This window comes from Scyliorhinus canicula, chromosome 4 (assembly GCF_902713615.1).
Source record: "Scyliorhinus canicula chromosome 4, sScyCan1.1, whole genome shotgun sequence".
In the NCBI taxonomy this organism is placed as follows: Eukaryota; Metazoa; Chordata; class Chondrichthyes; order Carcharhiniformes; family Scyliorhinidae; genus Scyliorhinus; species Scyliorhinus canicula.
In genome coordinates, this window is record NC_052149.1 from 82045748 (window position 1) to 82061733 (window position 15986).

Below are 15986 nucleotides of genomic sequence, written 5' to 3' on the forward strand. Positions count from 1 at the left end.
CTGTGCTACCGTGGCCAGGTGCTGATCCTCCAAAAAGCTTCACTAGCTGACCTCAAAATAATCTGACACCAATTCCAATAATTGGTCTACAACAGTGCAACCCAATTTTCTTTTCTACTCGTCAAAATATTGTAATTAGTTGCTACAGCCCAAATGAATACTTTATTTAAGGTTAAACCCCATAATCAAGCTTAATTATTGGCAGTTCAAGTATAATTTTCTCACAATATTTGTTAAAACCGGTTATCTAAGTAAGAGGGATTTCTTCGGCTTCAATAATATCTCAGTATCATTTTCCTTATTTTCTTCTTGCATTAGCAAATTTACTCCCTGCTCAACCCAGCACGAGTTAAGTTTGTTACCAGTTACTAGAGCGAGATGACATCCCATTTGATTTTTATTTCCAGTTTTTCCTTCCAGGAACTGGGTTACCTCTACTTTGAAAACTTGCCGCCTGAAGTATATTGCAAGCTAGCACGTTACCAGTGTGGCACAGCACAGTTGTTTGCCTCACACACTACCAAAACATTTAGTGAGCAATTTAGTTTATTCCAGAGAGCTCCTGTCTATTTCCACTTACTCCAAGCTGCATTTGCTTTCAAGTAAATGCAACGGAAGATTGAGTATTAATTTGAAAACATAGAAAATAGTAGGCCATTCATTATGATCATGGTTGATCACCAAACTCAATAGCCTAATTCCACCTTCCCCCATAACCCTTGATCCCTTTCGCCCCAAGTGCTACATCTAACTACTTCTGAAAACATACAATGCTTTGGCCTCCACTATTTACTGTGGTAACAAATTCCACAGGCTCACCACTATCTGGGTGAAGAAAATTGTCCTCATCTCTGTCCTAAATGGTCCACCCCATATCCACAGATTGTGACCCGGACAGCACAGTGGTTAGCACAGTTACTTCACAGCTGCAGGTCCCAGGTTCAATTCCCAGTTTGGGTCACTGTCTGTACGGAGACTGCACTTTCTCCCTGTGTCTGCGCGGATTTCCTCCCACAGTCCAAACATGTGCAGGTTAGGTGGATTGGACATGATAAATTGCCCTTCGTGTCCAAAAAGGATAGGTCGGGTTACCGGGATAGGGTGGAGGCATGGACTTAAGTGGGGTGCTCTTTCCAAGGGCTGGTGCAGACTCGATGGGCCAAATGGCATCCTTCTGCACTGTAATCTATGATTCTAATCCATGATGCCTTGCACACCCCCACCATCAGGAACTGCTTCTTGCATCCACCCAGTCTAGTCCTGTTAGAATTTTAAAAGTTTCTACGAGATCCTCCTTCATTCTTCCGACCTCCAGCGAGTACAATCCTGGCCAACCAATCTCTTATACGCTCGTCCCGCCATCCCAGGAATCAGTCTGGTAAACGTTTGCTGCACTCCCTCTAGAGCAAGAACATCCTTCCTCAGATAACCAATGCAACAGCTAAAGATGTATCTCAAAGATAAGAGAAGAGAAAGAAAACTATCAGCCCACTTTTAGAATACCTGTAATAATTAGTGACAGTAGGATTACAAAAAGGTTGAATGCAATAAATCCTGAGCAAAGCTAAATGACACTACTTCGTTACCCTACCCCCATAAAATGTATATTTAGATGTTACAGTATAGGACAGGATTATCTTGATCTAAAATTCTGCTAATTTATGCAGACAGCCAATGGTTCACAATTGAACATTCTGAACCGAAGTCCCATTTGCTGCTCCATCACAGGGTTTTTAAAAAATGATGATTGCAGACAGTAGAACTGAAAAGGCGACAAGTTTCCTGTGAGCCCACAATCTGTACTTATCAGGCAATTATCTCCTTTGACACCTCCCACCTTACTCCAAATCTGGTTACATGGCTCAACACAAACATTCTCCGCTTCTCCACATTCAAGGCAGTGATCAATGTAAAAAGTCATGCCGGCAGCGCAGATGTTTGCATTAAAAACGTCCAAACACGTCCGATTTAGTATTCCTCGTAAAGCAAGCGAGGAAAACGAGAAGTTCGACAGAAATTCACAGCAAGCGCTTTTAACAGAATGGAAGGCAATGCAAATGAACTGTCAAATCCAATCTAAGGTGGTAGCAAAGGGGGATGGGTCCTGGGAAAGGGTGCGACCACCGGCGTGAGAATGGAAACCGAGATCTCCTGCCTGTCTTCTCAGTCAGTAAAACTTCAAACACCGCAGATTTACTGCGCTCGCAGTCACCCGAAATGCAGAGTTTGTTCTGTTTTACTGGGACAGCAGCCCCCCACCCCCCCCCACCAATCCAAATTACTTCCTCAGTTTAATGTCGTCCTCACTGAAGTGCGGAGCGCAATCAATTGGTGGCACTCCCTGGAATAAAATGCCAGCGACCTCTCCCTGCTGTCCTATCGGGACGGCTCCCGCTCGGCAATTCCCCTTCTTCCCATCCTTATCTGACTGCAGGCAAAACTCGCTGCCTAATGGAGTTCACAAACTGCGCCATCTTGGAGTAGTAAAGGGATAAAAAACAGAGACACGGGGGGGTGGGGAGGCTGAAACATTTCTCTGAGTAACTCGTGCAGATGTTAACCGACTCCAAAGCCACTCCTGCCGCTCAAGCTTACTTAAACGGGAGATTGATTAAATGTATCCCGAGGGCACCAAAACCAACTGCACTCGCTCAACTGGTCGGGAAAGGGAGGCGTCCGCGGCTCAAAATATACCGTATGTGTGGTTAGTCAGGGGGTCGGGAAAGGAGGGGATAGTCTGAACATGCGTTGGGTGTTTTAAACTATCCAAATACTATAAACTACACAAACTGATTCCTTCCATCTCTTTATCCGCTTCAAAAGTGAATCACCTTAATCGATGTTGCAAGCTTTCTACCAATAAAAAGAGAAAGTAATTGTCTTGGTCTTTTTCACCCTGTGCGTTTTCTAAATACAGCGCTGAAATACGCCTTCCACCTCAGGGGGGCTTGGAGGATTTATTCACACGTTGAGGATGATCTCTGCTGTCTGACTGGAACTACACAGTATCTTACTCGAAAATTTCCAATACATCTCCCAACCAACTGCCTCAATAATGTGAAACCCATACCTATCAAGGGAACTGGTAGAAGCTGTTACAAAAAGTTTCAGCAGTGATCCACCTTTCACAGAAGTTACGTTCAAACTGAAAATTGGTTGGTTGCGTGAAAATTTTGGGGGAAAACTTTTTAAAGCTCGGTGACTCACTCACCCAAGTGCAAAGTCAGGCTGATGGAATTAGGGTACTGGATCCCAGCAAGCATCGTCTGACTTTGCCACCAAGTGGTATCGGCTTGGTTATTGTAATCGGTCAGGTAGACGGCGCCGTGGTGCAGACGGAGGTCGCTGGAGTCGCAAGTGTGGCAGGACTTGGTGACCCCGGTCACTCCGGTCTGGACGCAGTACTCTTCTGGGGGGAAGCCACAAGTGTTGCTGGCTACCACGGTCACGTTGAAAGCGGCGTTGACGAATTCGGGCATACAGCGCTGAGCCCGTCGAGTCTCGTCGTAACATTCGTCCATGGCTGCCGGGCACTGCAAGACCAGGCAGCCGAGCAGGGCGAGCCGCAGGCTCCAGCGCATGCTGCCCGGGGACGGAGGGCGCTTCGCTTCACTCGGCGCACCTTTCTTCCGAGTTCCAGACCGTGCCAGCGCCATCAGAAGTTGCACACACAACACACAGGCAAAAAGAGGCAAAGGGGTCCACACCCTCGCAGTGCAATCTGGGACCAAGGAGTGGATCAGTGCACCGCACTCACAAAGTGTGACCACTTCCGCCGATAGAGTAGGAGAGGAGTTTGGACTGGTACAAAACTGTCAATTAAATCACACAACTTTCTTGCACCGCAAACGATTTGTGAGCGGTTTGACAATCCGCAACTGCTTTGATTTCTAAGAGCTGTACGCTACTCAGAAAAGAAGGCTCTATTTGTATTTATAAAGTTGCCAAGGTTTGGTGGACCCCACCCCCAGCAGTTTGTCACTGCAGCTAATTACTTATTTGCAACGATTTGAGCTATTGCAATTATTTCCCTCTTCTTAAAGGAGCAATTGAATGGCGGGTGTTGGTATGGTGGTTTATGGTTACATGTCCTATTGTCCTGTTTTACATTACTTAACCACTGCAATTCCGGAGCACTTTGTAGCTCTGAGTTTTCTCGATTTACCTTATGAGGTGGAATTCGAAATATCGCCAACAATAAATAATTGAAAGTATCAAATTATGCTTTTATATCATGCGATTTTGAGATTTTTACTGTTGCTTCGAGATCACATTCTAACAACAATATGCATTAGCACCTGTATAACAGCAATACCACCAGGCAGTTCGCAGAGATGTAGTCAGACAAAGAAGCTGCCAGCCAGTAGATGTGACTAAAAGCTTATTGTAAAAGATAGGTTTTAAGAATTAAAACCCTTCGTTTTTCTGTCTACAGGAAGGGAATTCCAGGGCATAGGGTCTCTCAACAATTTCAGAGATGGCCATCAGTGATGGGGTAAAGGAAAGGAATGCTCATGAGGCTAAAATTGGTGGTATTGATGATTCTGCAGGGTTGTAGGTTTAGAAGGGAAATAGGCCAACATACAATCAGTATTTTACAGTTGAGGCAATGTAGGTCAGCAAGAACAGAGACATTTGATGAGTTGATATTGTTGACATCTCTGCATGTAGCCTTTGACAAGGAGGAGCATACCATCCTACTTCAAAGTCTCTCCTAGTTGTCCAGCTCAGTGAGGTTATATTAAAGGAGATCGTGGGTTTGGAGAAGTGTCCCAAAGGAGAAAAGAGAGGCAGAAGATGAAGAGGTTAGGGAGGGAGTTCCTGAGCTTAGAATCTTTGCAGCGCAACGAGCAGTGGTCACCTGATTAATCAGAGATGCATATGACATGGGCAGCACGGTGGTGCAGTGGTTAGCACTGCTGCCTTACAGCACCCAGGTCCCTGGTTCGACCCCGGCCCTGGGTCACTGTTCGTGTGGACTTTGCACATTCTTCCTGTGTTTGCGTGGATTTCGCCCCCACAACACAAAGATGTGCAGGATAGGTGGATTGGCCCTGCTAAATTGTCCCTTAATTGGAAAAATGAATTGGGTACTCTAAATTTATATTAAAAAAAGATGCTTAAGACACCAGAATTAGAAGATTTCAGATATCTAAGAGGATTAGAACATAGAACATAGAACAGTACAGCACAGAACAGGCCCTTCGGCCCTCGATGTTGTGCCGAGCCATGATCACCCTACTTAAACCCATGTATCCACCCTATACCCGTAACCCAACAACCCCACTCTTAACCTTACTTTTTAGGACACTACGGGCAATTTAGCATGGCCAATCCACCTAACCCGCACATCTTTGGACTGTGGGAGGAAACCGGAGCACCCGGAGGAAACCCACGCACACACGGGGAGGACGTGCAGACTCCGCACAGACAGTGACCCAGCCGGGAATCGAACCTGGGACCCTGGAGCTGTGAAGCATTTGTGCTAACCACCATGCTACCGTGCTGGTACTGTACCGTGATTATGGTATGATAGAAAATTACAGGGAGCAGCAAGGTCATGAGGGATTTGAAAACAAGAATGAAAATTTTAAAATCTAGGCATGTTTAACTGGAAGACAGTCTAGATCAGTGAGGACAGGGGTGATGGGAAAACGACTTAGTGCAAATTCTGACATGGGCAGTAGAATTAAATGGGGCGGGATTCTCCCAGCCCTGGGCCGGGCCGGAGAATACCCGCGAACGGGCCACGCCGCCCCGACGCCGGCACACGATTCTCTGCAGTATGGAGAATCGGAGCCACTGGCGCTCTACGTGGCTGGCCTGCTGATTCTCCAGCCCAGATGGGCTGAGCGGCCGTAAGAAAAGAGCTGAGTCCCGTCAGCGCTATTCTAACCTGCCCTGGGTTGGCGGGACCTCTGCATGTACGTGTTGTGTGGCGGCCTGTGGGGGGGGGGGGCATCTCCAATGTGGCCCCCGATCGGCATGCTGGCCTCTGTGGCTGAGGGCCTCCTTTCATAGAACATAGAACATTACAGCGCAGTACGGGCCCTTCAGCCCTCAATGTTGCGCCGACCTGTGAAACCATCTGAAGCCTATCTGACCTACACTATTCCATTTTCATCCATATGTCTATCCAGTGACCACTTAAATGCCCTTAAAGTTGGCGAGTCTACTACTGTTGCAGGCAGGGCGTTCCACACCCCTACTACTCTCTGAGTAAAGAAACTGCCTCTGACATCTGTCCTATATCTACCACCCCTCAATTTAAAGCTATGTCCCCTCGTGTTGGTCATCACCATCCGAGGAAAGAGACACTCACTGTCCATCCTATCTAACCCTCTGACTATCTTATATGTCTCTATTAAGTCACCTCTCAGCCTTCTCCTCTCTAATGAAAACAACCTCAAGTTCCTGAGCCTTTCCTTGTAAGACCTTCCCTCCATACCAGGCAACATCCGAGTAAATCTCCTCTGAACCCTTTCCAAAGCTTCCACATCCTTCCTACAATGCGGTGACCAGAACTGCACGCAGTACTCCAGGAGCGGCCGCACCAGAGTTATGTACAGCTGCAGCATGACCTTGTGGCTCCGAAACTCAATCCCCCTACTGATAAAGGCTAGCACACCATATGCCTTCTTAACAGCCCTATTAACCTGGGTGGCAACTTTCAGGGATTTATGTACCTGGATGCCGAGATCTCTCTCTTCATCTACACTACCAAGAATCTTGCCATTAGCCCAGTACTCTGCATTCCTGTTACTCCTTCCAAAGTGAACCACCTCACACTTTTCCGCATTAAACTCCATCTGCCACCTCTCAGCCCAGCTCTGCAGCTTATCTATGTCCCTCTGTATCCTATAACATCCTTCAGCACTATCCACAACTCCACCGACCTTCGTGTCATCTGCAAATTTACTAACCCATCCTTCTACACCCTCTTCCAGGTCATTTATAAAAATGACAAACAGCAGTGGCCCCAAAACAGATCCTTGCGGTACACCACTAGTAACTGAACTCCAGGATGAACATTTGTCATCAACCACCACCCTCTGTCTTCTTTCAGCTATGATGTGGAGATGCCGGCTTTGGACTGGGGTGAGCACAGTAAGAAGTCTTACAACACCAGGTTAAAGTCCAACATGTTTGTTTCAAACACGAGCTTTCGGAGCGCAGCTCCTTCCTCAGGTGAATGGCGAGGTATGTTCCAGAAACATTTATATAGACAAAGTCAGAGATGCTGGACAATGCTTGGAATGCGAGCATTTGCAGGTAATCAAATCATTACAGATCCAGGGAGAGGGATAATCACAGGTTAAAGAGGTGTGAATTGTCTCAAGCCAGAACAGTTGGTGGGATTTTGCAAGTCCAGGCCAGATGGTGGGGGGTGGATGTAATGCGACATGAATCCAAGATCCCTGTTGAGGCCGCACTCATGCGTGCGGAACTTAGCTATAAGTTTTTGCTCAGCAATTCTGCGTTGTCGCGTGTCCTGAAGACCGCCTTGGTGAACGCTTACCCGGAGATCAGAGGCTGAATGCCCTTGACTGCTGAAGTGTTCCCCGACTGGAAGGGAACATTCCTGCCTGGTGATTGTCGCACGATGCCCGTTCATTCGTTGTCGCAGTGTCTGCATGGTCTCGCCAATGTACCATAACGTACAGGGATCTTGGATTCATGTCGCATTACATCCACCCCCCACCATCTGGCCTGGACTTGCAAAATCCCACCAACTGTTCTGGCTTGGGACAATTCACACCTCTTTAACCTGTGATTATCCCTCTCCCTGGATCTGTAATTACTTGATTACCTGCAAATGCTCGCATTCCAAGCATTGTCCAGCATCTCTGACTTTGTCTATATAAATGTTTCTGGAACATACCTCGCCATTCACCTGAGGAAGGAGCTGCACTCCAAAAGCTCGTGTTTGAAACAAACCTGTTGGACTTTAACCTGGTGTTGTAAGACTTCTTACTGTTCTTTCATCTAGCCAATTACTGATCCAAACCGCTAAATCACCTTCAATCCCATACTTCCTTATTTTCTGCAATAGCCTACCGTGGGGAACCTTATCAAACGCCTTACTGAAATCCATATACACCACATCAACCACTTTACCCTCATCCACCTGTTTGGTCACCTTCTCAAAAAACTCAATAAGGTTTGTGAGGCATGACCTACCCTTCACAAAACCGTGTTGACTATCGCTAATCAACTTGTTCTTTTCAAGAAGATTATAAACCCTATCTCTTATAACCTTTTCCAACATTTTACCCACAACCGAAGTAAGGCTCACAGGTCTATAATTACCAGGGTTGTCTCTACTCCCCTTTTTGAACAAGAGGACAACATTTGCTATCCTCCAGTCTTCCGGCACTATTCCTGTCGACAAAGACGACATAAAGATCAAGGACAAAGGCTCTGCAATCTCCTCCCTGGCTTCCCAGAGAATCCTAGGATAAATCCCATCTGGCCCAGGGGACTTATCTATTTTTACACTTTCCAAAATTGCTAACACCTCCTCCTTGTGAACCTCAATTCCATCTAGCCTGGTCGACTGAACCTGAGTATTCTCCTCGACAGCATTGTCATTCTCCAGTGTAAACACTGATGAAAAATATCCATTTAACGCTTCCCCTATCTCCTCTGATTCCACACACAACTTTCCACTACTACCCTTGATTGGCCCTAATCTTACTCTAGTCATTCTTTTGTTCCTGATATACCTATAGAAAGCCTTAGGGTTTTCCTTGATCCTATCTGCCAACGACTTTTCGTGTCCTCTCCTCGCTCTTCTTAACTCTCCCTTTAGGTCCTTCCTGGCTAACTTGTAACTCTCAAGTGCCCTAACTGAGCCTTCATGTCTCATCCTAACATAAGCCTTCTTCTTCCTCTTGACAAGTGCTTCAACTTCCTTAGTAAACCACGGTTCCCTTGCTCGACAACTTCCTCCCTGCCTGACAGGTACATACTTATCAAGGACACGCAGTAGCTTTTCCTTGAAAAAGCTCCACATTTCGATTGTACCCATCCCCTGCAGTTTCCTTCCCCATCCTATACATCCAAAATCTTGCCGAATAGCATCATAATTGCCTTTCCCCCAGCTATAATTCTTGTCTTGCGGTATATACCTATCCCTGCCTATTGCTCAAGTAAACATAACCGAATTGTGATCACTATCACCAAAGTGCTCACCTACATCTAAATCTAACACCTGGCCGGGTTCATTACCCAGTACCAAATCCAATGTGGCCTCACCCCTTGTTGGCCTGTCTACATACTGTGTCAGAAAACCCTCCTGCACACACTGCACAAAAACTGACCCATCTATAGTACTCGAACTATAGTATTTCCAGTCAATATTTGGAAAGTTAAAGTCCCCCATAACAACTACCCTGTTACTCTCACTCCTGTCGAGAATCATCTTTGCAATCCTTTCCTCTACATCTCTGGAACTATTCGGAGGTCTATAGACAACTCCCAACAGGGTGACCTCTCCTCTTCTGCTCCTAACCTCGGCCCATACTCCCTCAGTAGACGAGTCCCCAAACGTCCTTTCTACCGACGCAATACTTTCCTTGATTAACAATGCCACCCCCCCCCCCCCCCCACCCCCCCCCTCTTTTACCATCTTCTCTGTTCTTACAGAAACATCTAAATCCTGGAACCTGCAACAACCATTTCTGTCCCTGCTCTACCCATGTCTCCGAAATCGCCACAACATCGAGATCCCAGGTACCAACCCATGCTGCAAGCTCACCCACCTTATTCCGGATGCTCCTGGTGTTGAAGTAGACACACTTCAAACCAGCGTCTTGCTTGCCGGTGCCCTCTTTCGAACTTTTAACCCTATCCCTGACCTCACTACTCTCAACATCCTGTACACTGGGACTACAATTTAGGTTCCCATCCCCCTGCTGAATTAGTTTAAACCCCCCCCGAAGAGCACTAGCAAATCTCCCCCCAGGATATTGGTACCCCTCTGGTTCAGGTGAAGACCATCCTGTTTGTAGAGGTCCCACCTACCCCAGAATGAGCCCCAATTATCCAGGAAACCAAAGCCCTCCCTCCTGCACCATCCCTGTAGCCACGTGTTCAACTCCTCTCTCTCCTTATTTCTCACTTCGCCAGCACGTGGCAAGGGTAACAACCCAGAGATAACAACTCTGTTTGTTCTAGCTCTCAGCTTCCACCCTAGCTCCCTGAATTTCTGTCTCAAATCCCCATCTCTCTTCCTACCTATGTCGTTGGTACCTATGTGGACCACGACTTGGGGCTGCTCCCCGTCCCCCTTAAGGATCCCAAAAACACGATCAGAGACATCACGAACCCTGGCACCTGGGAGGCAACACACCAACCGTGAGTCTCTTTCGTTCCCACAGAACCTCCTGTCTGTTCCTCTAACGATGGAGTCCCCAATGACAAGTGCTCTGTTCCTCTTCTCCCTTCCCTTCTGAGCAACAGGGACAGACTCTGTGCCAGAGACCTGTGCCCCATTGCTTACCCCTGGTAAGTCGTCCCCCGCAACAGTATCCGAAACGGTATACTTGTTATAGAGGGGAACAACCACAGGGGATCCCTGCACTTCCTGCCGGTTCCCTCTCCCTCCCCTGACGGTAACCCATCTACCTTCTTCTTTTACCTGAGGTGTGACTACCTCCCTATAACTCCTCTCAATAACCCCCTCCGCCTCCCGAATGATCCGAAGTTCATCCAGCTCCAGCTCCAGGTCCCTAACGCTGTTCTCGAGGAGCTGGAGTTGGGTGCACTTCCCGCAGATGTAGTCAGCAGGGACACTCGAGGTGACCCTTTCCTCCCACATTCTGCAGGAGGAACATTCAACTCCCCTAGCCTCCATTCCCACTGAACTAACTTCCCAACTACTGAAAACTAAAAAAAAACTTGTTAGTTTAGCAATCCGATGGACAGAACTTTTTTTTTGGGTAGAGGAGGAAGATGAGTGGGAGACACTACGTAAGTAGTGTTTCGGGTAAAGCTGTCACTCGAGAACAGCCCCTTCACAAACCACCTTCAACTTACGCTGACCGTACTGCACATATGCAAACCTCCCCGGAACAGCCAATCAGAAGCTCTGCTCTGCTGCCCTCTGCTGGATGCTTGCCTTCCCTTGAACTCCTCGGGTCACTTGTGCAGGTACACCTTCAACTTACGCTGACCGCACTGCACGTATGCAAATCTCCCCGGAACAGCCATTCAGAAGCTCTGCTCTGCTGCCCTCTGCTGGATGCTTGCCTTCCCTTGAACTCTTCGGGTCACTTGTGCAGGTACACCTTCAACTTACGCTGACCGCACTGCACGTATGCAAATCTCCCCGGAACAGCCATTCAGAAGCTCTGCTCTGCTGCCCTCTGCTGGATGCTTGCCTTCCATCAAACCCCTCGGGTCACTTGCGCAGATACACCTTCAATTTACGCTGACCGTAATGCACATATGCAAATCTCCCCCGAACAGCCAATCAGAAGCTCTGCTCTGCTGCCCTCTGCTGGAGGCCCCTGGATACGCCGGCCCTGTAATCCTGCGCCATGTTGCGTCGGGGCCGGTGCGTTGAAAGAGGCCACTGCGCATGTGCGTGTTGGTGCCGGCGCCACTGCGCGTGTCCTCATTAGCACCGTCGCAATTGCGCATGCGCGGATAACGCGGTGCACAGTGCACGCCGAGATCTGCAGCTGGAGCGGCGCGCACCACTCCAGCGCTATGCTGGTCCCTTGTAGAAGTAGAATTAGACGTGGGAGCGGCCCGTTCACACCATTGTAAAACGCGACGGCGTGGACATTCTGCCACCAAGATTGGAGAATTCCACCCATGATCTCAGGTTTTGGAGGGGAGAGATGAGAGGCTGGCCAGGAGTGCATTGGAATAGTCAAGTATAGAGGCTGCAAAGGCAACTCCACAGAGTTTGCACATTCTCCCCATGTTTGCATGGATCTCACCCCCACAACCCAAAGATGTGCAGTGTAGGTGGATTAGCCATGCTAAATTACCCCTTAATTGGAAAAAAATAATTGGGTAATCTAATTTTTTTTTAAGCACATTAAGAGCAAGAGGAAAACCATGGAAAGGATGTACAAAGTAAATTATGTGGGGTTTTTATTCGTTCATGGAATTTGTGAGTCACAAGCTGAACCATCATTTATTGCTCATCTCTAATTCTCAAAAGCCAATCATGTTGCTGTGGATCTGGAGTACATGTAGGCCAGACCAGGTAAGGATGACAGATTTACTTCCCTAAAGGACATCAGTGAACCAGATGGGGTTTTACAGCAATCAGCAATGGTTTCATGGTCATCATCAGACTTTTACTTCCAGATTTTTATTGAATTGAAATTCCACCATCTACAGTGGTGGGATTTGGACTTGGGTCTCTGACCTACTAGTCCTGTGACAATACCACAATGCCACCGCCTTCCTGTAAATGCAGAATATGCGGGCAGGATTCCTAATGAATACTCTGTCTTTCAGAAAATAGAGGAATGAGCAGACATTCTAGTTAATGAGGAGGAGTGTGAAATATTAGACACAATAAGCATAATGAGAGGAAGTAGGGGAAGGGCTGACATAATTGAATGTGGATAAATCACCAGGGCCACATGGACTGTATCTTAGGCTGTTAAAGGAAGCCGGGGAGTAAATAGCAGATGCCCTAAGGATTAATTTTCAATATTCACTAGATACAGGTGAGATACCAGGGGCGAAATTCTCCCCCCCCCACGACGGGTGGGAGAATAGCGGGAGGGCCTTCCCGACTTTTTTGACGCCCTCCCGCTATTCTCCCGCCCCCCCGCCGAAATCCCGACACGAATCGCTGCCGCCGTTTTTTTACGGCCGGCAGCGATTCACAGCTGTTAGAAGGGCCGAAGTCCCAGCCCTTTACGACCTTTTTACGAACGGCAAACACACCTGGTCCTGCCGTTCGTAAAAACGTCGTGACCACCTGGAAAAAAATAACCATGGCACCGATTGGCACGGCAGTACCACGGCCGTGCCAAGGGTGCCATGGGCCCGCGATCGGTGCCCACCGATCGCGGGCAGCGGGCCCGATGCCCGCGCACTATTTGTCCTTCCGCCGCCCCGCAGTATCAATACGCGGGGCGGCTGAGGGGCAACCCGGACCGCGCATGCGCGGGTTTCGCGCAAAAACGCGATGACGTCACCCGCGCATGCGCGGGTGGAGTCTTCCCACCTGCGCATGCGCGGCTGACGTCATATGACGCGTCAGCCGGCGCTAAATCCGACAAGCGGGCTTAACGATTTTCGTTAAGCCCGACTTGTCGGAGCCTCCGACGTCGGGCTGCTAGCCCCGACGGGGGACCAGAATCGGTCCCCCGTCGGGAAGGGGCGCGATGCCGTAAAACCCGCCCGGGTTTTACGGCAGTTTGACGATTTCTCCCGTTTTGGGAGAATTTCGCCCCAGAGGTTTGGAGGTCTGGGAATGTTGTATCTTTGTTTAAAAAGGGTGCGATGGATAGGCCACAAAATTATAGGCCAGTCGGTCTCACTCTGGTAGTGGGCAAATTATTAGAATCAATTCTCAGAACCAGGATAAACCGACATTTAGAAAGGTATGAATAAATCAGGGATAGTCAGCATGGTTTGGCTAAGGGGAAGTCATGTCTCACTAAATTAAATTTTTTGAGGAAGTAACAAAGAGGATTGATGAGGGTAGTGCAATGGGTGTGGTCTACATGGATCTTCGTAAGGCATTTGACAAGTTCCCACATGGCAGACTGGTCAGAAAAGTAAAAGGCAGGCAAGGGGTTTGGGTCTTCTGAACCTGGTGTATTATTACTGGGCGGCGAATGTGGAGAAGGTACGGAGCTGGGTCAGAGGGGTTGACTCCCAATGGGTCAGAATGGAGGAGAGTTTATGTAGGGGGTCGAGATTGAAGGTGCGAGCAACAGCGCCACTCCTGATGGCCCCGGGAAGATACTCAGGAAGTCCGGTAATAATAGCTTTGTTGAGAATTTGGAGGCAGTTTCGCCAGTACTTCGGGTTGGGTGTAGGCTCAAGGGAAATGCCGATTCGGGGGAAACATAGATTTGAACCAGGGAAGTGGGATGGAAATTTTCGGAGTGGGAGGAGAAAGGAATCAGGACACTAAAAGATTTGTTTCTTGGGGGTCGGTTTGCAGGATTGAAGGAGCTGGTAGCAAAGTATGGGCTGGAGCAGGGGGAAATATTTGGATACATGCAGGTTTGAGACTTTGCCAGAAAGGAGATACAGAGCTTCCCAGTAGAGCCGGCTTGCACATTGCTGGAGGAGGTGCTGACAACAGGGGGGCTGGAGAAGGGGTAGTATCGGTGGTTTACGGGGCTATTTTAGAAGATGAGAAGGCGCTGCTGGAAGGGATCAAGGCAAAGTGGGAGGAAGAGTTAGGAGAGGGTATGGAGGAGGGGTTCTGGTGTGAGGTGCTCCGGAGGGTGAACGCCTCCACCTTGTGTGTGAGGTTGGGGCTGATACAGCTGAAGGTGGTGTATAGATCACACCTTACAAGGGCTAGGATGAGCCGGCTCTCTGAGGGGATAGAAGATGTGTGTGAACATTGCAGGGGAGGGGGTGGTGGGGCAGGTCGCTAATCACGTTCATATGTTTTGGTCCTGTTCAAAGGTGGAGGATTACTGGAAGGAGGTTTTTCGGGTAATCTCTAAAGTGGTGCAAGTGAAACTGGACCCGGGCCCTCGGGAGGCCATATTAGGGGTGTAGGACCAGCCGGGATTGGAAACGGTTGCGGAGGCAGATGTTGTAGCCTTCGCCTCATTGATCGCCCAAAGGCGGATCCTATTAGGGTGGAGATCAGGCTCTTCACTCTGTGCCCTGGCGTGGCAGGGGAATCTGCTGGAATTCTTAACGTTTGAGAAGGTCAAATTTGAACTGAGGGGAAGGATGGAGGGATTCTACAATTCATGGGCGTTATTCATTGTGCACTTTCGAGAATTGGATTACATCGAACATTAGGTGGGGGGCGGCTGGGAAGGTTGGAGGGAGGGGGACTGCATGTGTTAATGTTGACTATGGGTGATTCCTGATTCCTTTTTGTCATTCGTTTATGTTAACATGCGGGCTAATGTTTGGGGGTTTGGTGGGAGGATGGGATCGTTGTTATTGATATGGGGATTGACATTGCATTCGTTACTGATTATTGTTTATTGTTGGGTGTAAATTTGGGAGAAAATGTGGAAAAGGAGAATAGAAATATTTTTTAAAAACTGGGTCCGAGGCAAAAAAGTTTGAAAATCACTGCTTTATTGCATGAGGTATAGAACATAAAAGCAAGGATGTAATGCTGGAACTGTATAAAACGTTGGTTGCGCCACAGCTGGAGTTTTTCGTACAGTTCTGGTCACCACAGTATGGGATGGACATAATTGTTGTGGAGAGAGTACAGAAGAGGTTTGTGTTGTTATGTTACTTTGAGTAACATAAGCCGCTACATGTTGAAGAATACTCCAGACCTTGAGATAAGTTGAAAGTATTTATTGAGTGATTAACAAAGCTCCTAAATGTGTTCTACATTCTCCTAACTATATGAACTTGCACTAGATCACATGCAATGGTGTGGCGATGCTGCTAACCACACACGTCTTGATCTCTAGGTTTCTGCCAGTGGAAGAGGCAGGGCCTGTGTGCCTTGTCCTTTTATAGTGGTCATGTGGTGCCCTCTTGTGGTGATGCCACCGCTGGATGTTCTGATTACCCATTGGTTGTGTCTTGTTCTGATGACCCATTGGTTACATGTCTGCATATCATTACAAAGTTTGCAAAAATGTTTCCAGGGCATGAAAATTGCAGGTATGAGGAAATATTGGGTAGGCCACAGTTGTTTTCCTTAGAACAGAGGAGGCTGAAGGGTGACTTTATTGAGGTGTACAAAATTATAAGGAGCCAACACAGAGTAGACAGGAAATAATTGTTTCCCTTAACAGAATGGTCAATTACCAGGAGCCAGGTTTAAGGTGGTTGGGTAGAAG

General features: G+C 48.0%; 1 protein-coding gene across 1 annotated transcript in view; it reads right to left on the bottom strand.

Annotated features, from left to right (window-relative positions):
- The window catches only part of lamc1 (laminin, gamma 1), a 342939-nt gene extending 339283 nt beyond the window's left edge, over positions 1-3656 (bottom strand). The window contains exon 1 of the mRNA XM_038794612.1: positions 3212-3656. Coding sequence (XP_038650540.1) covers positions 3212-3656 — 445 coding nt within the window. The remainder of the gene's footprint in view (positions 1-3211) is intronic.
- Positions 3657-15986: the final 12330 nt, after the last annotated feature.